The sequence below is a fragment of the Lynx canadensis genome, chromosome A2, assembly GCF_007474595.2.
Source record: "Lynx canadensis isolate LIC74 chromosome A2, mLynCan4.pri.v2, whole genome shotgun sequence".
Taxonomy (NCBI): Eukaryota; Metazoa; Chordata; class Mammalia; order Carnivora; family Felidae; genus Lynx; species Lynx canadensis.
In genome coordinates, this window is record NC_044304.2 from 24923185 (window position 1) to 24946782 (window position 23598).

At 43.2% G+C, this 23598-nt stretch overlaps 1 protein-coding gene across 2 annotated transcripts in view; it reads right to left on the reverse strand.

Annotated features, from left to right (window-relative positions):
• Positions 1-23598, reverse strand: part of ARHGEF3 (Rho guanine nucleotide exchange factor 3) — a 269708-nt gene that overhangs the window by 171846 nt on the left and 74264 nt on the right. Inside the window, exon 1 of one of the 2 annotated variants that reach the window (XM_030307059.1) lies at positions 7555-7653. The exons of the other annotated variant lie outside the window; for it this stretch is intronic. Coding sequence (XP_030162919.1) covers positions 7555-7605 — 51 coding nt within the window. The 5' untranslated portion in view covers positions 7606-7653. Of the gene's footprint in view, positions 1-7554; positions 7654-23598 lie in introns of those variants that run through there. 2 annotated transcript variants of the gene reach the window in all.

The following is a 23598-nucleotide window of genomic DNA, read 5'->3' on the forward strand; positions in this document are numbered from 1 at the left end:
CGAAGACTCCATATGAAAAAGAGAATGTAAAATATCTTCTTAATTTTCATGTGGATAACATGTTTAAATGCTAATATTTGGATATACTGGGCTAAATAAATTGTTACAATGAATTTCACCTGTTTATTTTTCTCTCTTTCCATGTGACTACTAGGAAATTTTATATTATGCATGTGACTCAAATTCTATTTCCATGGGACAACAATGCTCCAGAGAGCACAGTGCTCTGTTGAGACTTGGATTTTAGCATTTTTCTTTGTAACACAGAAATAAGCGTGTCACTACCGCTATAAAAAGAAAAACAGCTCGGGGAGCCTGGGTGGCTCAGTTGGTTAAGCGTACAACTCTTGATTTCAGCTCAGGTCATGATTTTGGCTCAGGTCATGATCCTGCCATTGTGAGATCAAGCCCCACATTGGGCTCCACACTGGGTGTGCAGCCTGCTTAAGATTCTCTTTCTCCCTCGGTCCCTCACCCACTCATGCTCTCTCAAAGAAAGAAAGAAAGAAAGAAAGAAAGAAAGAAAGAAGAAAGGAAGGAAGAAAGAAGGAAAGAAAGAAAGAAAAAAACAAACTCATCAGAATCTCTTCTTCTTCCTCGCCCTTCCCCACCCCATGCAGAAAGGGTGGGAACAAAAAAAGAAAGGGTGTGATGGTCCCGATGACGAACCATCAGCCCTGGAACAAACCAGTGCACTTCCCACCTGGGCGGCCACAGACAGGAACCAGTGGCATCGCTGACCCTGAGCAGGGACTGATTTCCTGGTGGCTGTTAAAACAATGCACCAGAGAACAAAGTGCCTTAGAGACTAAGAATAGAAGAATGGCTCCAAATAAGATTTGCAGGACTCTGCAGGAACAACCCTGTACCCACCCTAACCCGCCTTCCACCCTTGATTTGGCCTGGCCCCTTGGCTTGATGAATGTCCCTGTCTCAGCCCCAACCCTCCTGCATTCTCAGCAGTCTGTGCACATAGTTCTGGGTGATGACTGAGGGATGGAGTGGAAAGGGGAGCCCAGGGAAAGCGGGGACAAGGGCTCTGCCCTAAAGAGCTCACATCATAATGGTTTTACAGTGGAGACATGGCATATGTATTTTTGTCATCCGTGTCTTTGACTTTGGATGTGAAAGTCAAGAAAACTCAAGTTTTGCAACATGATCCATAAATCTGATAGATCAGAATGACATTGTTTTCTGACCAGGTACGGAGGAGAATAAGACTTAACTGTATCTGAGTATAAGTTACCTGCTTGGAAGAAAACATTAATTTATTATTATTATTACTATTATTATTAGCTATGTGCCTTTGAGCAAGTGAACTAAGCTTTCTGTGTCTCAGTATTATCTATAAAATAAAAGGGTTACCAAAGAAAATGAAAACACTAACTGAAAAAGATAGATGTTCATGTCTCTGAACATGTTTATAGCAGCATTACTTACAATAGCCAAGATATGGGAGAAACCAAAGTGTCTATCAACAGATGAAGGGATAAAGAAGATGTAACACACACACACACACACACACACACACACACACACACACAGAGGAATATTACTCAGTCATAAAAAAAGAATGAAATCTTGCCATTTGCAACAACATGGATGGAGCTAGAGAGTATAATGCTAAGTGAAACAAACCAGACAAAGAAAGACAAATACCATATCGTTTCACTTACATGTGGAATCTGAAAAACAAAAACCAACAGACTCTTAAATAGAGAGAACCAACTGATGGTTGCCAGAGGGGAGGTCATTGGGGGGGGATAAGCAAAAAGGGGAAGGGGATAAAGAGGTACAAACTTCCAGCTATAAAATAAGTCACAGAGATGAAAAGCATAGCATAGGGAACATAGTTGATAATATTGTAACAATGTTGTACGGTGACAGATGGGAATGATGATTATCATGCTGAACACTGAGTAATATATAGAATCGTCAAATCATTACCTTGCATGTCAAGTATACTTCAGTGATAATTTTTTTAATAAAAATAAATAAATAAAATAAAAGGGCTGGATTATATGAGCTTTCCTATCTCATCCAGCCCAAAAGATTTGTGATCCTATGCATATGCAAACAAGATATCACAACACCTTCATCCTTACTGTCTCAGTCACTTCAAAAACACCTTTGTGGGGGTGCCTGGGTGGCTCAGTTAGTTGAGCGTCTGGCTTTTGATTTCAGCTCGGGTCATGATCTCACGGTTTGTATGATCGAACTCCATGTGGGCTCTATGCTGACAGCATGGAGCCTGCTTGGGATTCTCTCTCACCCTCTCTCTCTCTCTTTGCTCCTCCCCCCACTTCAAAATAAATAAATAAACTTAAAAAAAAATACCCACTCATTGGGCCAGCCATTAAAATGAGCCAGACCCTATGCCTGACACTGGCATACAACTATGGAAAAACCTCTCTTCCAATAGATGAAGTTCTTAAGAAGGGAAGGAAAGAGGAGGGGAGGGAATAAGAATGAATACTCACAGCAGAGTTCTTTACTCAGGGCCACCTGCCTGCACAGAAATTTTCACATCTCTGTGCAATTTTCTGAAGAAAATATTAAAAAATGGATGTGACCTCCAAGAAGCAGAGGGCTAGTGATTGATAGAAACTATGATAAGCAGGTACCATGCTAAACTCTTAGTACATGATGGGTGATCGAAGCGTTAGCACCCAAGGCAGTGCACGAAGTGTATGGGAAGGAACACATGAGGGATGCAATCTGGACCTTCCTTGGTGCAAAGCCTACCTCTTTCTCCATATCAGAGATGATCTCTTTGTGCATAAATTCTCCCCACTACTGTGCCTTCACATCCCTCACATCAAAAGTTGATAAGCATTTAACAGGCCAAAATAGTATCCCACTTGTTTGACCTGGGATGACTGTACCAGCCCAACCAGGAATTGGAGGATAGAAGGAGATAACCTTGTATGAAATATTCATCAGTAGTCAGCACTCCAGAGGTATCAGCAGATACTCATTCATTAGGTATTTATTTAGGACCTACCCCATGCCAGGCCTTGGATTAGATGTCCTCATCACCTTTGTCATTTATCATGACTGTACTTATCTTCCCCCAACATGGCAGAATGCTCCACATAAATGCAGGTTGAATGACTAAATAATTATGATCCCTGTAGTGGATTAATTTATTCTTCAGCAAACTTTTATACTCTCTCCTGACCTCCATGGGTTGCTACTGTGACTTGTTCTGGCCAATGGAATAAGGGTGGAAGGGACAGAGTACCAATTCTGAGCCTAGTTTTTCAGGGACATCAAATATTTCTGTTTGCTCCTCTGGGAGCTTCTGACTTCCATCGGGGAAGAATATATGTGTGGATACCTAATGGACCCGTGTGAGGCAGACCGCCCCTATCAACCTGCACGCCTATGAGCATAAGAGCGAATGCTTGCTATTGTTTGCCACTGAGATGGGGGTAGTTGTTACTTAGCAAAAACTGACTGAGATGGTCTCCTTGACCCACATCCAGAGATTTCAGGCAGAGAGTGTTCTTGGCTTCTCTTCTCGTTAAGGAGGGATTTCAGCAATTGGATTATTTCATCGCTCTCTCTACCCCATTTTCTCTGGGCTGGTGGTGTCCCATTCAAAAAAAGACAGTAGGCACTACAAAGACCCATAGTGTGGGTATCTTGGCACCTGGCACAGAGACAGGCCCAAAGGTGGTTCTCAGGCACTGCCTGGTGAATGAAAAGGTGGGCAGACTATTCATTCTGGTGGGATGAGCACTGTGAACACCAGTAGCAGGCAGCAACCTGGGCCTCGGATGCTCAGAGACACCAAAGTGCAGGAAGTGGACCTGGGGCAGACACCATATCACTTCAGACCACATGCAGTAGACCTAGATGTATTTACTATCATGTGTTTTAAGAAACACATTAGAGCACTGAGTGACTGCAGGACTATTCCTCTTTAGAATGAGCCGAAGTTAAAAAATAACAAATAACAACTGGACAATTTAAAGAGAAACAGTAAATGAAAAATAATAGTACAAGTAGAATATGGAAATGAGAAAAATTTGACTGAAGTCTAGGAAACACTGACCCAGCTCAAGTCTCATTTTTCTACAGATCACAACTACGATCATAGCTAGCATTTTTGAGCACTGACAAGATGTACTGTTTTAAGGGTTTCACAGGTATTATTTTATAAACTCCTCATATTAACTGAGGCAGATACTGCCATGTATCCATTTCACAGGTGAGGTGACTGAGGCTCAGAGAGGTAAAGAACTTGCCCAAGGTCAAGCGGCAGTGAGGATTTGAACGCAGATGGTTAATCTCCAGGATCCAGGTTCTTAAAGGAGATGTCTCCATTGAAGAACTTGGTACCCAGTGAGGTTCCTCATTGCCCAAGGTTAACTGCAAAACCTAGACCTTGAACCCCAAACTCCTGACTCCCACCCAGCTCCTCATACTGCTCCATGAGAAGCAAGCACTAATGGCAAGAACACCTGGGGTTTCTGGCTGGGGCTGGGTGGGGTCTGCAAGAAACAAGGGAGAGAGGTGGTAAACACCACAAGGAAGACTTGGAAGGGAAGGGCTGAAGACATAAACAAGGTTGCCAAACAGAGGCAGATGCTCAACAGATGCAGAGGAGCTAGAACATGGACAGAATTATTCAGAAAAAGAGGGCCGACAGAGCAAGGCTCGGCACACAGGGGCTGCTTCCAGAGCTCTTCCCAAGAGACCCACCCACCCTGGTCAGCATCGGGAACTGGTTTCCCTAAGTGACATCCACATAGTCTATATTTAGGTCCTAAAGTCACCCATTGTTTCTGTCTCGGTGGACACTCGGGGTCACCACCCTGACCTCGCCCTCTCCGAGTCATACCTCTGAGTGTTCTATCAAGAGAGGCCTTTTTAGGATCTGGTTTGAATCAGCTTCCCCTTTCATGACTCCCCTTGGTGTTCTGCGCAAGCTGTAAAAACATGGCTGGAATCAGGGTTTTAAAATGAAGCACTGACTAGGGGTGCTTGGGTGCCTCAGTTGGTTAAGCATCCGACTCTGGATTTCGGCTCAGGTCACGATCTCATGGTTTGTGAGTTCAAGCCCCGCATCAGGCTCTGCACTGACAGTGCAGAGCCTGCTTGGGATTCTCTGTCTCTGTCTCTCTTTCTCTCTCTGCCCATCCCCTGACTGTGCTCTCTCTCTCTCTGAATAAATAAACTTAAAAAACATGAAGTATTGACCTTCTGTGGAGTATGCTTCCTTTCCCCCACAAAATCAAACCAGGGTCATGTTCATCTCTGTAGGTAAGATGTTTCACAGCCCTGGTGTTGCCAAGCCTTTACACACTCAGGCTTCATGTCTCTAGTGGCCACCAACATTCTACAGTCAATAAGACCTGGGACATGGATCACATTTGCTGAGTGCTGGCTCTGTGCTAGGCACTGCCATGAGTCATTTCACTTATTCCTCATGACAATCCCATAAAGTAGGCACTATTTATTATCCTCATCTTACAGAACATAAAACAGATTCACATTTGGTAACATGCCTAGGATCACATGGCTAGTAAGAGGCAAAGTTGGGAGGCAAACCTACATCTGTGTGGTCCCAGAACCCATGTCCTTAATCATTACACTCTACCATTTCCCCTCCATTGCAGAACTACTTTGGCCAAATCTCAGAAGATGGATTTATGAGATATCTCCTCTATAATCTCCGTAATTGGATTATGGATTACGAGGTTTCTCCTGTCCCTTTCTCTACACCACATCCGCGACCCTCCCACACCCAGCCCCAATTCCTCCAGACTCTTTCTCTGGGGACTGTCAGAACCAAGAAATAAAAATTTATTCAGTAATAGTTTCAAGAGCAAAATAAAGGTCAACAGTCACCCAGCCAGTTACATTTTAAGTTCCTGTTGATGTCCTTGGGAAATGTATGTTCAAATGTACTCATTTAACTTCCAAATAGGAGGAATATGAGGATTCTTTTTTACTTTTTGTGGAAGATATTTGCATACCTTAGATTCATGTCAGAACTAAAATGAGTTTAGAGAAGTTTCCATTTGACAGGTAGGGAAGCTGAGTCCAGATAAGGTAGTGATTTGTCTAGTTGTCTCTTAGGTAGCCGCTAATTGGATCGTAGCAAACATCCACTAAAAGGGGCTGATTTGCCAAAGGATAAGAAAGCAAAGTGTTACTGAGATGCTGCAGGTGGATGTGGAAAGAGCCCCATAATGGAAATCCTCATGTAGCACCTACTGGCTATGAATGTCATTTTTGGATCCATTCTGCCTAAGCTTGAAGCCCGACCCACTGCTCACCAGCTAGGTGACCTTGAGAAAATTATTTGTCCTCTCTATATATCAGTTTTACCATTCTGAAAATAATAGTCGACTGTATAGTGTTGTAGGAATTTTGTGAACTAACATGGGTAAGTGCTTACTAACGTGAAAAGTATCTAATAAATGCCAGTTAATATTGTATTATTTTTATTTATGTTGCATTAACTATCACTAAACTGTCCTAAGTCATTTTAAATGCTCTCAATTTCTGTATCTCAAAGACTCAAAAATGATTCTTTATCAGGTTAGCAAACAGCTGGATGAGTCAGATGGGAAAAGAGAAAAATGACAAAACCACCCAAATCACATGAAAAGATTAAAAATGTATGTCTAGAATAATCATATATGAAAGTTGGAATTAGCACTACAAAAATCAGTCTCAGGATTCCGGTGAGAGAAACAGAAAAAGCAACAGACATTTTCTTTGGAAAACAGGGGTAGCTTATCCAAAGCTAAACACCTACCCACAAACAAAGAACAGGGACAGAGGGAGTAACCCATCAGGCCTCCTAACCACTCTTTAGTCTATCAAAATGTAACATTTCCAGACGTTCCTTTAGATATAACCAAACCAGGCACCAACACTCTTTAATGAGAATACCAGTGAGTCTGAATCTCCCCTGATAATATCTGACTTCATCTTCTCAATGATGAACACATTGAAAATACCGAGACTCACTTTAAGCAAACCTACAAAAAAGTTGTTCCAAACAGAATGAACTTCCAAAATTGACTTCAGCCATCTTTCAACCCAAAGGAGAAGAGAAGATCTTGGAAATACACTTTAAAAAACTCCCCAAACAAAAAACATCACAGGCCAAATGCATCCTTTTCCCCCCTTTTCCCCTCTTAACTGAAAACACATCTCTTATAAAAATTAAAATACTAGCATCCTGGAACAAAGAGCGAAAGTTACCCCCCACCACACACACACTCTCCTCCAATCACAGATGCTAAAGGAAGCCCTAACAGCTAGGCACTCACTTAACTCACTATCTCCACCAAGCAACCATTTGTGGTCTTAAACACAACCACACAGCTCTTTCCTGATTCACACTAAAGTGACACAGAAGTCCCTCTCCATCATCCCAGGTGCTTTGAACAGCAGCTCCTTGCTCATTTTCTTGGGAGGTAAATGGCATTTTCGCCCTCCCACACCTCAGTTCCTGGCACCACCCAGCCAGGCACGGGTGGGAGTCGGGAGCTGGTCCACCCCTGGCTGGCTCTGCCGCAGGGAGCTTACCTGAGCCCGGACAAAGAAGCAGCACCACACCATGGGGCGCTCCGACCTCATCCACGCAGAGTCCCCCGCCCCTAACTGCAACGGAGCCCAGCAGACGGGATTCTCTGAGCTGAGCAGAGCATGGTTTCCCTGAAGGAACTCCTCCCCGCCACTTGGGCTGCATGACAGGAAGTGACAGGGGGCCATCAGTTAAAAGTGTCAGAAGCTGAGACCACATCAGCCAAAGCTCCCCACCTCCAGCGGTTTCCTCGCCTGCTGCTGCTTTTTCAGAGCACTCTGCCTTCAGGCATTCAGAGGCACACCAGAAATTCAGCGTCTGGCTGGCAATCCCCAGCCCGTAAGAAACAATGCTCACTGGACCCCCACCTAAAGCCATGCTGGGCACTCCCGGCAGCTCTAAAGAAAGAGTTCGCTGCTAGAATCTTGGACCTTGAGTCTGGAGCTTTGCAGACCAAAACCCAAACATCAGTCTGAGACGGAGAGAGAAGGGACGCTGGGAGAACTCTGTCTTCAGAGCGGAATCAATAGTCCACTTGAACTTAACCCAAGAGGCAGCAGCCCTGCCCAGGACACAGAGCCCTCACTGAATCCCAATTTCATAGCAACTAATAAATGAGAGTGGTGATAAATACCACACCCATCCGTTTCTTTTTTCTTTCTTTCTTTTTTTTTTTTTCCCTGAGACAAATCTTCTCTTCAGAGTCCCCTTCAAAATAGCTGCCTCTGGAAATCTCCCTTTCCACTTTTGATGTGGATCACAAAAGGCCTTACTGCTTTTCTCAGAGTTATTATGGGAATAACTCATGGCTGAAAGTTCTCACTTTATGAAACGGGGTCTTTTCACAAGGATGAACACCTTGCCCGAGTCACCTGCCTTTTACAAAACCCAGACTCCTTGGGTGACACAGATTGTCTCACAGCGACCTGCAGTTTCAGGTGAAAACCCCTCTCCACAAACAATTCAACACCCTCACCCTCCTTACGTAGTACCAGTGGGTCTCAGATCCAAGGAGACATAATTCTGGTGCAGCTTTCCATGATTTGTTTTCAGTTTTCTAGTGGAGTACTATTTGATCTGCAACTCTTAGCTGCAAAGATTCAGGCAAAGGTTTCCCCGAGGCTGTCTTACAAATGCACAGACTTTTAAGAGCCTGCACTTGTCTCAGCCCTGAGCAAAGTGGGGGACCCAGCAAAGAGAGAACGAGCTTCAATCCAAGACTCAACTCTAGAGCGGACAAGAAAGCAGGCTCTCTCCATCCTCACGCTGCAGTGATCTGGTGCCTCACAGAGGGCCTCTGAAGAGTGCATTTGGCCCTGCAGACGTTACAGAAGAAGGCACTGGGCTCTGGAAGCACAAAGATGAACCACTGATGATCGGAGAGTGAATTAAAGGCTGCCAGGGTTTGCAAGAAAAAATACTGAGGGGGCCAAGAAATAGCTGAGCTGAGCAAATGTATTTTTTATGGGGACAAAGTCTGGGAAGGTGTCTCAGAGCAGGAGACACATGGGCAGAAATCTGAGGGGCTTTCTAGGTAGAAGAACTGGCAAGGGCAACAGCAGGAAAGTGCAGATCCACGGGGTGCTTTGCAAGAAAAGCAAATGTTTTGAAAGCACTGCTCTGACAGACTTGGGTCTTGCTTCAAGGAGCCTGAAGGTGTCCTATCTGTTTGGAGAAAGAAGGAAGTGAAATCACCATGAAAAAGCTCAGCCCTTTCAGGCAACCACCTGGGTCACCTCAAAGCCCACATGTGGTACCTACCAGGTCTGGCACTCAGGAAATACTTGGCGATGCATGTCAAAAAACCCCCCAAAAAACAGCAGTGCCCACAAAAGGTGGACTTCAGCTCAATCTTGGGATCCCCTATTTACAAAAGTCTGACTCCCCACAAAGTCAGACTCTACCCCAAAGCCTGGGGTAGGTGGTGGCTGGTCGGGGAGGGAGGGAAGGCGTTCCTAAAATGGCCTCCTACCCTAGCCTCCTGCATAGAAAGGGGTCTGAGTTCTTACAGGCCTGTAAACAAGCTGAGATTAGCCAGCTCTGGAAACAGCTCAGCTAATGAAGAATGCCAATCTCCTGAGGACCCATGGAGATTCCCAGAAGCCCAGCCACTACTCTGCTGGAGGATTTTCAAACAAGCCACTTAATTGAGCCCCAGAAACCAGGGCCAGGATCACCCCAATGAGGATCCAAAGGAAATGTGAAACGACCATGGCACACTAGACTTTATTTCTTTTCTAGGGGAGGGAGGGCACATTCACATCAACGGATCTGAGAATGATGAAGCCTGACTTCTGGCTGCTGACTATGAATAAGAAAGAAGAACCGAAACCCGTGGGCTGCAGCGCTTCGTGGAAGAGGTGGAACTTGAGTGGGTCCCAGGGCAGGTAGCAGTGAAGGAGGCAGGAAGGGCAGGAGAGCCAGCAGGTGCCCTGGCAGAGGAAAAGGAAGGAAAGAACAGGGCACGGCCATTTCCTCTCACAGCCCTGCTTTGACTAGAAGCAAGAAATTGGTCCACGCAGAGGGCATCTTGGAGGAAACTTTCAATAATAAGATGTTCCTGCTGTTCAGAGCTCAAGTTCATTTTTAGCTTTATAATGGCAGCTTATAAAGGAACAGTAAATTGGGTTTACTCTCCATGGCACCTACGATACTACCAAGCATTCAAATATGTTTTTCTACTAATTTTTAAATTTTAATTTTTTTAAAGTTTATCTATTTATTTTGAGAGAGAGAGCACAAGCAGGGGAGGGGCAGAGAGAGGGAGAGACAGAATCCCAAGCAGGCTCCACGCGCTGTCAGCACAGAGCCCGACACGGGATTCAATCCCATTAACCGTGAGATCATGACCTGAGCCAAATTCAGTAGTTGGACGTTCCATTGACTGAGCTACCCAGGCACCCCTAATTTTTAAATTTTAAAAGTAACATGGCATCATTATAATACATTCAAACCATACATAAATATATAGCGTAAAAAAGTGAGTCTTCCCAAAGGACCTGATTTTTTTGTCCACCCCAATCCCACTTGCCAGAGGCAACCATGTCAAAGCCAGCTGTCAATAAAGGGGGATATAAACCCAAATGCCTTCAGGGCCAAGGGTCAGGTACCTGAAAGGAAAGCCGGGGTGGGCCCTAGGGCACCACTGAGTGTATTGGCCCTCAGTCAGCTCCAGCTTACTGGGGGCCAGACATTCCAACTTTTCAAGAGAAGCTGGAAACTCCAGGTTAATACAAAATCTCACAATTTTTAAAATGCTGGCAACAAATTCTTTATTTCAAAAAGTGACAGAAGACCATGGGGGAGGGGATGGAAAAAAAAATGGTTAGAGAGGGAGGGAGCCAAAACATAAGAGACTCTTAAAAACTGAGAACAAACTGAGGGTTTATGGGGGGTGGGAGGGAGGAGTGGGTGGGTGATGGGTACTGAGGAGGGCACCTGTTGGGATGAGCACTGGGTATTGTATAGAAAACAATTTGACAATAAATTTCATATAAATAAATAAATAAATAAATAAATAAATAAATAAATAAAATAAAAAGTGCTATACAGGCCACACAAAACACAGCTGCTGACTGGATTTGACCCAAGTGCCACCAATTTGGCAGTTCTTCCAGACATTTCCTTCTATCTAAACACACACAAGTTGCTGTGTACACATTTTATTTTTTGTTTGTATTTTTCAAAAATGGAATGGTAACATTATCCTACCATTTGCTTTTTTCACTTAACATCCAGAGCATCCTTCCACCTCATACACATTTTAGACCCATACTGCAGAGCATGCTGTGGTATGGAAGTACCTGAATTCATTAGCCCCTGGCCTGTGAACATTCTGCAAACATGAAAGATGCACTTGAAATGTCGCCTCTCAGTTACTTAGTCTTAGCTCCGTCAACACTGAGAACATAATTCATGATGAAAGTGCACCTGTGTGCAGATATTAAAACATCCTAAAGCCACAGTTACTAAAACTATAAACGGTGACTGCAGATTTTTTATGTTTTCACAGGGGAACTTGCTCTGCCGTTTTTCACTTGACCTTCACAAGTGTCCTGAGAGAGGACTCACTGTTATCTCTACTGTACAGATTTTTAAAAACTGAGACTCAAACAGGTGGCAGGAGCCTGCCCAAGAGAGCCTAGAGGTGGCAGGGTCGGGAGTGGAGCCTGGGTGGGCTGACTTCCAAGCTCCTGTTATATGCATACAGCCTCTGGAGCAGACAGCCAGAAACCTGCCCCAGGATATTCTGGAATTTGACATATAACAAATGTCGGACCGCAAACCACTGGAGGAGAAAAGGATCGCTAACAAATGGGATAATTCATTTCTTGGAAAGAAAAGCCTCCTTTTAAAGCTCTACTTCACACTATCCAAAATAAATTCTACATAGATCAGATCAGAGTGAAATGCTAAAAAGAAAAAAAAAAAACCTATGAAATTCTGGGGGCGTAGGTTCTCAGGGTATAATGTTTTTCTTTAAGTGTGTGGAGCTGAATCATTATATATTTATAATGGGGAAATACCCATAAGGTACCTATAATGCAAAAACTGGCCCCTGTTCTCCAACATCTGGTTAAATAACCATACTGCTGGCACCTTCGTATTGGACGTTAAAGAAACTAGTGCCAGAATGCAGACCTACCTAAGACACTACCACATGCTTCTTCATGATGCTGGAATTCAAAGTGATATGTTTCCCTGGGCTGTCATTCTATATAGCTCACAGCATTTTCTGTTGAGAAGTTTCAAGCAGTTTTCTCACCAAAAATGTTACAAGAAACATATTCATCAGGGTTGTGATCAGTTCATTTACACAAAATAAAATGGTGAACTTTCAGTAGAACTGACTTCATTAAAAGCTGGTGACTAATGGGGGTTTTCTCCATTTGAATTTTACTCTGGTTCTTCAATCCCTTTCTTATTTGTACCCAAGAAGCCACAGGTTTCACAAAAGCTTGGTCTTGGCTGGGAATTTCAGGGTCTTTGACCATATTCCATTTGAAGCCTGACATTTTAAAATGATTCCACAAACTGAATGGAGAAATCGGTAGTGACCCAATCTCACGAAAATGGGATGGTAGCAGGGATCGGATTAAAATGCTGTATTGCACATTGATTTAACCAAGTCTCCAGTATCATAAAATCATTATTTCACACATCTTAGGCTTTGGAAGCTGTTATCGAATTCAAGTAAGACTAAGAAAAAGCAAAAATTTGTGTAGTGATGGGCAGGGGAGGTACGGTGATACTGGTTGGTGTTACTAGGTTGAGATGAAGGCAAAATGCATAGCAACTCAGTGAGAAATAAACAGAACTTTCAAGTATTTAGAGCCTGGAAGTTACTTGTGGTCATGCACTCTTACTGAATGTCTTCATATTTACTCCTCAGCGTTGGCAATGTGGTTAATCCAAGCAAAACTTGAACAACTACTCTGGCCTCTTCACCATGAATCACTGACAAATGGGGGGTCCAGACCCCATTCCAAGCCAAGGCTGGCTGGATGCAAGATGGTTTAACTCAAGAGACTTCTGACCATTTAAAAATGTTGATGCTGTTCTAGAGCCCTGCTTAATACCCCAGCTCAACAAGATTACAAAATGATGAGAAGAATGTGGGAGCAAACCTGGCTGCCCAAGGTCAAGAATGAATAAATAGAAAAGTCTTCATCTATGGTTTCAACACAAGCACTAAAAATAAATGAGGCTTGAACATGGAAGCCTCAACAGACTGCTAATCATGGCTAATCTTGGATGCTTATCTTGCTGGTTTGTTACGAGCAATAGCTGGAGCACTGTATTTTTTCTCTCAAAACAAATCTGAACTTTTATAATCAAATTCCTCACATTATTTTGGCAACCGGCACATCGACAGCTATTTTAAAAAAGCAAATGAGAAATACAGAGAGCTGCCTTCTGATGTGTGCTGTGAAGCGGCCACAGGCCTGGTCTCTGGGGCCCCACCTCCTTTATGAACACAAGCAAGGATAGCCTGAAGAACTTGCACATGCCACAGATGGGGCACTAGCAAATAAGCCCATTCAATTCATTGCTCAGAAACACGAACACCCTGAGTACAGCTTTTTCAAAGGACTGTCAACACCTCTTTGTAATACTGTCAGTTAAAAGTGAAACTCCAGTGGGTTGCTGACCTCTGCCCGATTCGTAGAAAAAAGAAAGGCTTAAAAACTGATTAGCTGATATCTATCAGCCAAAGAGCTTCCTTACTTGGAAATGAGAGTTACTATTTGGCGTTATACTGTCAAGATTGATTAGAAGTGGAAAATCTGAATATGAGCAGTGGTATTCCTAACACCTGAATACTCAGGAGGATTTTAAAAAGGAATGTGCTCGTATCGAAAAAGAAGTCTTGACAAACTTAATTTCTGAATTAAAAATATATAACAAAAGTAGAAATCACTTTTATAAAACAGTTTTTCATCATTACTTTGACTCCAGATTTCTCTGTAAGGATAATCTCTGGGAACAGCTTAGCTGGCTGCAACAATGAACAACAAATTGGTGCAGAAGCTCTGTGATCTCTGGCTCTACCATTGACTAGTTGAATGACCCGGTAACTCCCTTCTTAGCTTCCTTGACCCTTAGTTTCCTCATCTGTGAAACAGGAATAATGATTCCATTATCCCTTGAGGGGTTGTAGAGAGGTCTGTAGGAATCTAACTGATACATGTGTTTAAAAGCAGAACAAAAGATGATGAGACCACTGGGGGTCATTATACTATTCTTTCCATTTTTGCATGAGTTTAAATTTTTCATAATAAAATATTTTTTCAAAGACCAAAAAAAAAAGAGGGGGGGAGGGGCACCTGGGTGGCTCAGTCAGTTAAGCATCCTACTTCAGCTCAGGTCATAATCTCGCAGTTTGTGGGTTCAAGCTCCGCATTGGGCTCTGTGCTGACAGCTCAGAGCCTGGAGCCTGCTTTGGATTCTGTGTCTCCCTTTCTCAACTGGTCCCCTGCTCATACTCCGTCTCCCTCTCTTCCTCTCTCTCAAAAATAAATAAACTTAAAAAAAATTTTTTAAAGGCCAAAAAGAGCACAGTCATAATTTCTGTACTTATTTTTTTTCAAGCAGACAAGGAGGTTTTTGGTGTAATTATGGACATTGGTTCAAATTTTCCTCCTAGCAAGTTGAAAAGTTGGTACCAAATCTGAAATAATTTTATTTTTATCCTGATTTGAATGACAGCTGTCACAACTGGACACCTAAGAAGAAAAAGGCAATGGAAGTTTGCAATTTCCTGTTTCCCTTCTTCATTCCAATAGAAAAAAACAAAAATATGAAGGTGGTGAAAACTTAGGTCCTATTTACTTTTTCAATGTTATAATGCTGACTTCCTTGAAATCCCCGTGTCTCTCTCAAAACTTCAAGACTAATATAAAAACACCTCCCAAGAAGATATCAAGAGATTGAAAAAGTGTGTCTTCCCCTGTGATTCAGAGCATTCATTCTGCCTACACCACAGTGAAAGTGATTTTTTGTTTTATTTTGGTTGGTGTGTATCCATGTGTGCTTGAAGAGTAAATACTGCCACTGTTTTCCTTAAATCAGAATCAGAAAGGCATCACCCAAACCAGCAAACCAAGAGGGGAGTACTCAGAAAAGGCTTCCAGCTGTTGCCCAAGGGAAGCTCAGTGCCTTCTCCCTGGTTAGTGCTCTGTCCTGGAAACTGTCCCTTTAAGTCAGACTTCCTGGTAAGGCTCAGAGATTTCCGCATGCAGCTTCCTGGAGACGGTGTAAGATAAACAATAAACTTTGCAGCAAAATCTTGGACAATAAGCCCCACGTGGCCATAACAAGAAGCAATTATAAGCTCTGACAATGGCTAGGACATTTCCAACAGGAATGCAAATCTGTGATAAACATGGGGGAAACATGTTACCCCACACACCTGCACAAATTAAACTAATTAAAAAAAATAGTTCCTAGCCTCTCAACGGATTGAGAAATAGTTGCTTCCAAATTTGGCACTATTTTTCTTAAATCATTGTCTAAGAGAAAAGCAGTCTGGACTTTCTTAAAGTGCTACCACCTATTGATGAAAGCTGCTGAGGCCAAGGGACTCTCCATGAGTCACTTATTCCACATGTCTCTGTGAGGGACATTTATCCCTCTGGACACTCTGCAGTTCAACGGTCTTCCTAGGTTTGGGAAAGCCCCAACCCATGAACGAGAGCTCTTGTTCTACCAAAAGAGATAAGGGTGCCACACACTTTCTTTCCCAGCCTCCCTTGCAGCTAGGGAATGAGAGCATGAGCTAGGCTCAGCCAATCAGATACCCGGACCCCAGACTTGGCATCAAAAGCTGGTGTGCGAACAGCAGGGACACTGCAAATTCTATTCCTGTGGGGGTGGCAGCAGCTCACAGTGGCAGCAGTGAGTGCTGACTGAACAGCCACATTAGTTGGCACAACCCATGCTATCTACATCCACCCAGCAGTGGCAGCAGTGGTGTGCTTGTAGGAAATGTTTGGTGGTGTAATTTGAGGTTGTTCCTGGTTTCCTAATACTTCCCCAATTTTCTGAGCGTCTTGTATCCTGTAGTAAATAATAAATTCCTTTTCTGCTTAAATCAATCAGAACTGGGTTTGGGGCTCCTGGGTGGCTTGGTCAGTTGAGCATCCTACTTTAGCTTAGGTCATGATCTCATAGCTAGTGAGATCATAGCCCCACATTGGGCTCACGGCTGTCAGCACAGAGCCTGCTTTGGATCCTCTGTCCCTCTCTCCCTATGTCCCTCCCCTGCTGGTACAATCTCTCAAAACAAAAACAAAAATAAACCTGGGTTTTATTGCTAGGGGTTAGTTCATATACACAGAAAACAAGATAGGTTAAAGCTGAAGTCATCCAAAATCACAGAATGATTCTGAGCATAAGCATTGAATCACTTCTTTCACATTTCAAATTCAATCCAAACACTGTCCCTTGGCCCCAAAGACCCTACATCAATTGGCCTCTGTCTCCTCCCTAGACCTTACCTCATTGTACTCTCCCTCCTTCTCCCAAGCTCTGGTCACACTTTCTGTTCCTCATCAAGGTATTTCCTGCCCCAGGGCCTTTGTACGTGTTCTCCAGAAAACTCTTTCCTCCAAATCTTCACAATGCAGCAGGATTCTTCTCATAGTTTGGTCCCAGCTTACAGGAAACCTTGCCTCCCAAGCTGCCTAATGGATCCCACTCCCGTGTCCCACCATCTTATCCTCTAAATGACACCCTGTTGATTCTCTTTCCAGCATATATCCTGTGATTGATTAATGTATTTAATTATTAATAACATTAACAACCACCACTGATTGGAAGCCTGCTATGCACCAGACATTAAACATTTCATTTTATGACCACTCTATGAGATAGGTACTTTTATTATCCTTAGCTTATATAGATGAGGAAGCAGGTTCAGAGGGGTTAAGGAAGTTGTCCAAGCTCAGCAGTGGTGGGATAGGGATTTGAATGTAGGTCTGTAACACGGCTCATTACCACAGCGTTCATTCAAGCAGTTGTCTGATAGCGACTAAACGAACATCAACCACAGTGTAGACTCTGCAGCAACAGGACAGACTCCGTTCTCATGGAGCCTACAGCCTGATGTTCCAGCTCTATCACCGGTTCTTCTATTATCCACAGACCCTGCTTAGGGAAGAAACGCAGCCAGGCATGTGTAAAGAGGGCACAGGGGTCCTTCGTTCAACAGAAAAGTGCCCAGCTCTGTACTCAAAGCGTTGGGCATACAAAAATATCACAGGAGAACTCACGGGCCAGAAGGAACGCAGAACTGCAAACAATGCTTGCTGCTCAATCTGTTGTGTTCCATGGCTTGGAATAGCAGGAACACTGAGGAAGCAGCCAGGGACAATTCTCAGGTTCCCCCAGCAAAAGAGCTATTGGAGCAGTTCATTAGGGATGTGTAGGAGGTGCCAGGCTGAGGAGAGGGTAGCCAGAGCAAAGGAGAGAGGTGGGGAGATGTTTAAAGAGCTGTGGCAGGGATGGGGTATGAAGGCTGGGAGATGAGAAGGTTGGAGCCAAGGTAGAAATTCCAACCGTATCCTGTGGAAAATGGCGAACGAGAGCAAGATTTTCAGCAAGAACAGACACACGACCAGATATCAATTCTTTTTGTTAAGAACAGGGGCCATGACTATATAATACTGGTGATATGTCTTTGCCCCTTATTTCCTATTTTAAAGTACACATATATATCAGCTCAAAGCCAGGAATTTAACAACAACAACAAAATTCCATTTCTATGATTCCTAACTCCCTCTCCTTGCTGAATGAAAAGTGAGATAAATTTCCTCTCCCAACAGGAGTTAAGCACAGCCATTCTCTCCCAGAATGTGAAATTACACAGAGCTCTCACATCAGTAATTTATGGAGAAAAGAAGGAATTCCCCGCCACTTGACTTTACAACTCCAATCACCTTTGCCCAGATTCTCCCAGTGTGATAACAGGAACCTCACCTCTGGGTTGTGTCATTATTAAAATGAAAGGCTGATTTTTATTTTTTTTAAAATGTACAAGGTTGAGGCACATATGGCCTCCTGTGTTGAATGAGCACCTGGGGCTTGTGAGAAGGGTCCTCAGAACCACCCTCTGAGGCTAGGTAAGGCCAAGCACATAGTAACAGGCCCTCGTTTGCGGCTGAGGAGGTCTGGGAACCCCAAGGCCAGCCAAGGTGGCGGGGGCATAGCATCTGGGAAGTAGACTGGAAATCAATGAAAGCAGCTTAGCACCGAGGTTAGGAATAGACATTCTGAGTCAAACAACCCAAATTCAAACCCCAGTGCTATGCTTACTCTGTAACTTCTGATGATTTACTTAACTTCTCTTTACCTCCATTTTACCATCTGTCCATTTACCAAATGGGGGTAATAAGAGAATCCACCACACAAGGCAATATAAATTTATACTTTAATATAAATGTAAATTTCCATTTAATTAAATGTTAAATTTATATTTAACATAGAAATATGTTACATTATACATAACATTATGTAATATAGTAAATAATAATGTTATTATCACCTACTCTAACCCAATTTGAGAAAGAATTTGTCGGGAGGCCTGGGTGGCTCAATTGGTTGAGCGTCTCACTCTTGATTTCGGCTCAGGTCCTGATTCTAGGGTTATGGGATCGAGCCCCACATCGGGCTCTATGCTCAGCATGGAGCCTGCTTAAGATTCTGTCTCTCTCTCCCTCTACCCCTCACCCCTCTCTCTCTCTGTCTCTCAAAAATTAAATAAATAAATAAATAAATAAATAAATAAATAAATAAATAAAAGAATTTGTCAACAAAAATGAGAGGTCTGAGGGGTAGAGCCCTGGGAGCAGATGCTGGCAATACTCATGCAGTGATTTCTGAACACCTTTAGGCCAGTGACACTGACACTAATGTGAAACTTATAGGCAGTTTGCTGAGCCAGAGTCTAGGCTCCACCACACATGAGCCACAGACTTGGGGGAGTCACTTAGTCCTTAAAACCTTGATTTCCTCATCTGTGCAAAGGGGACAGCAATAGTACCTCTATCACACATTAAGTCAAGTACTGGCATTCAACTTTACATGCATTTTTCACAGATAATCTTCCCCCACAACACAGTAAATCATACACAATTATGATGTCTATTTTACAAACAAGAAATCCCATGGCTCAGAGATGTTAATCAAACTGCAAAGGGTACACAGCTAGACTCACCTGCAGGAGGTCTGACCCAAAACCAGTACTCTAATCCTCTGTCAATTCTGCACACCTGTGAAGCATGAGAAGGAGGCACCATAGTCCCTCTGCAGGATGAAGGGGTAACTGATGTGTGTGTGGGAATTGCCATTTAAGAAGGGTGTGACAGATCCCTGCCCTTATGGCACCTGCTAGGCCATGAAACTCCCACTCGTTCAGCACCTCCCAGGTGTCAGGCACCATGATGAATGCTCATCACATCATCACCATCTCATCACCATGGCAACCTTCCGAGGCAAAGACTGGAGGACCCTGAGGCTCAGAGAGGTTGAATTCCTGGTCCGTGGGTCACAGAGTTTGTCAGCGGTTGGCATCCCAACACACATCTGGGTCTGTCCTACACCTACTCAGACTTGTGGATGGGCTCTGAAACACCCTTAATGTCTCTCAAGCGCCCCTCTCCCCCTCATTACCTCCCACTCTGAAAGCACGAAGCTGTTTATTCTGCACCAGGATAATGACCATGGGGGCCGAGCAGGGCCATGGCACAAGCTATAATTACTGCAGACAACAATTTGCATTCCAAATCTGAAATGTGTTCAGGGCCTCACTTGAGCCCTGTAATCAGCTTAGCCTCTGCCCAAATCTCTCTCTATATGAAGACATACTTGACGACCTGAGCCACAGTGGAGTTTGGAAAATCTGCCTCTGCCCCCAGCGAACTGCCGTCTGAGGAAAAACCATACTGAGAAATAGCAGGGTTGAGTGAGATTTAAACCCTGGAGAGGTCAAATTCCTCTGTTGCAGAACAAGGCAAATAGTAGCCAGGACAGGGGACAGGCAGGGCAAGACCGGTAAATAATTAAAGTCAGGAAATGCATTACATAACACACGGGCCTCAGTGCCCAGAGGTGGAATGGACCGCTCCCCCCGACCTCTTTTATCACATAGTGCTGTCTTGCCTATGAGTCACATGTCAGGGCGTGGTGGTCCAGCTGCCCAGGACAACACAGGACACCTACTAGATCAGTGAAAGGCACATTATGAGAAAAAAAAAAATACATCATCTGCATCAGAGGGAGAATTCCAGGAGGACCTTTCCATGGACAAAGAATGCTATGATTTGGGTACTCCCAGGGGTGGAAGGATGGTACAGTGAGGAGAGTGGGGTTACCAGAATTTTCAACCCTGCATCTGGCTACTTTTACTATATCCGAATCACAGAAGGATTTGTACTAAGTGGCTAGAGTCCTGAGTGCTGGTTAACTGGAATTCACCAGGGCTCTACTTTCTTTTAGTAGAGGAAGAGGACAAACCACATGTCAATTTCCATAACCCCCAAATCCTGACCGAAGACTTTCACATGAAACCTCTATTGCGCTGACAGTATCTGCAAGCCAAATGTAGACTGCCCTAAGAATCAGTGTTTCTTGGGGTGCCTGGGTGGCTCAGTCAGTTGAGCGACTGACTTTGGCTGAGGTCATGATCTCTCAGTTCGTGAGTTCAAGCCCCACATCAGTCTCTGTGCTGATGGCTGAGAGCCTGGAGCCTGCTTTGGATTCTGTGTCTCCCTCTCTTTGCCCCTTCCCCACTCATGCTCTGTCTCTCAAAAATGAATAAACGTTAAAAAAAATTTTTTTAAAAATAATCACAGTGTTTCTCAAACCTTCCTGTGCCACACATCAGCTGAGGAGCCTGTTAAAATGCTGATTCTGATTCAGGTCTGGGGTAGAGCCTGAGATTCTACTCTTTTTTTTTTTTTTTTTTTTTTTTTTTTTAAAGTAGGCTTCATACTCAGCGCGGAACCAAATGTGCAGCTTGAACTCACGACCCTGAGAATATGACCTGAGCTGAGATCAAGAGTCAGATGCCTAACCAACTGAGCCACCCAGGTGCTCCAAGAGTCTGCATTTCTAATGAGCTCCCAGGTGCTATTTCTGCTACTGCCCCATGGGCCACACTTTGAGAATCTTTGCTGGGAGACATGCTAGTGGCTTAGGCTGAAAAAATTCGTATTTTCTATGCTTCTATGGTCATGGAGTCAAGCAGTGACTTCACTTTAAGAGCAAAGAAGTAAACTCAAGCACTAGGTATCTTTAAGGTTCCTGTTTCAAGTTATCTCATTGGTGGTTAACAGGATGACTGTTCCTCAAGGAAAACGTTGTTAAATGCTGTTAACTAAGGAAAACCCAGAAGATCTTCCATTGGCTGAAGTTTCTGGAATAGCCCTGGATCCTCTAAGGTTCAAAGGACCTGAGGCATCAAAGGACAACATAGCTGGGGATCTTGCCTTTGCCAATGTTCTCATTCACTGATGCTTGTCTCCCATTCAGCAGGGTGGCCAGCCCACTGCCGGTATGGTATGTTCTAGAAGCTGAGTAACCTGTTAACCCAGTCTATCAGTTGTGGCTGAGGGTCTCTTAGGGACTTGAGCACTTCGTCATCAGTTACAGATTGCAACTTCCTAACCAGACAGGCACCTTAATAAAATCATTCAACTAATCCGATGCATTTTTTAAAAAAACTGGCTGAAGCAGGCTGTCCAGTCCCGTTACGAAAACAGTACACAATGAATTGCTGATAGCATCTCCTTACCATTGCCAACATAAACTCTGCCAGGCCAGCAGAAATAAGCCCAGTGACTGTAAGCAACAATAGTTGCATGAGTTTGTTTAAATAAACATAACTAACAGGTAAAAATGTTTTTATCTCCTCCCATTGCCAAGCCAGAGATTTTGAGACTGAATTCTTGTAGAAATAAAACCAGTGTTAAGTGTAAGAAACAGAAGGCAGCTAAGGAGAGAACACCCAGAAAGCCAACTTTGTGTTTCTTCCAGAAACACACATGGAGATACCAATTTTTGGAATAAGTAACTAGAACAAATAAAACCAAATTAATTCACTTACTTGCATTGTCTATTTACTATTTCACAGTAAGGATTTTGTTTCTTTCCTGTTCTTGTCCACTTGTCCATTTTTATGCATTTTTTTGACATTTGCCCTTTGAGTTGGCTAGTGGAAATATTTCTTAATATATTAAAGAAGTTTGATACCACTAAATAACATAAAATAACACACAAGAGATGTAATAGGCAATATTAGTCTTTAAGCCAAAACTCTAAAATAGAAAAAAAAATGCAAGTGGACAAGGAAGGGAAATGAGCATTTATTAGAGGGATGATATTCAAGTAGGAGGCACGATCGATGAGGGAGTTGGGGGTACCACGTCAGAATGACTCATGAAGCAAGATGGAGAAGTCACTTCCTAAGCAATGGATATCAGAACAAAAGGAAAAGCGAATCGAGGACAAGTATTTTAGTGGCACATACGCAGAGCCTCTTAGTCACTCTGGATAATGAGATGGGTATATTTTAAAAAGAAGGAAAAAAGATATGACATCAAGACCGTAAGAATAGGCAGCAGGTTTTATTACATTTCAAGAACAGTCAATCTTGCCCATTTGTACCAATAATGCAGACTTGAAAGCGCTATTCTGGTCTAAAACTCAAGCTTTTTCTTTCCTTGAGAAGTTTTAGAATTTGGCGACAAACATACATGCCTGGCAAAGGTATGGCCCAAGAAAAACATGTTTGATTTTAATTACTCGTAAAACAAATAATTTAACTCTTGTAAGACAACAAAAATACTTTGCAGGGGGAAGGGTATTTTTAAAAAGCCAGTATCTTTTTTTTTTTTTTTCAACGTTTATTTATTTTTGGGACAGAGAGAGACAGAGCATGAACGGGGGAGGGGCAGAGAGAGAGGGAGACACAGAATCGGAAACAGGCTCCAGGCTCCGAGCCATCAGCCCAGAGCCTGACGCGGGGCTCGAACTCACGGACCGCGAGAAAAAAGCCAGTATCTTTTTGACCCCCAAATTACTAAGCCGACCTTGCAATCTGTAGTCCTCTGAGTTTCAATAATAAACTAAACCAAAGAGAAAGAATACACAGGTTGCCATATTAAACATTTTTCTCTAATTTTCCCAAAGTGATATTCCAAAGTAGTGTCCCAAGCTATCATCCAGAAGCCATCAACATAATAGACCCCAACTTAGTAAGAAGCAATTGAGTTACCTATTAATTCTTTGGAATATTAACTCTTTGGGGGATGATTTCTTTCTTGGCTGAGTACACAGTATTCATTCTTATTAAGATGCTTTCCTCCCCTCTCAAACATCCAAGTAAGATTTATGGATTCGTTGTTATTAGAAAAGGAAGACAAAATTCCTCCAAGTTCACCTTCGCCCAGTTCTCACATTTGAAACTCCTCCATAAACAGATGCCTTATTTTAAAATTCCATCTTAAGTAACCACAGGATTTAGGCAAATTCATTGAATTTCTGAC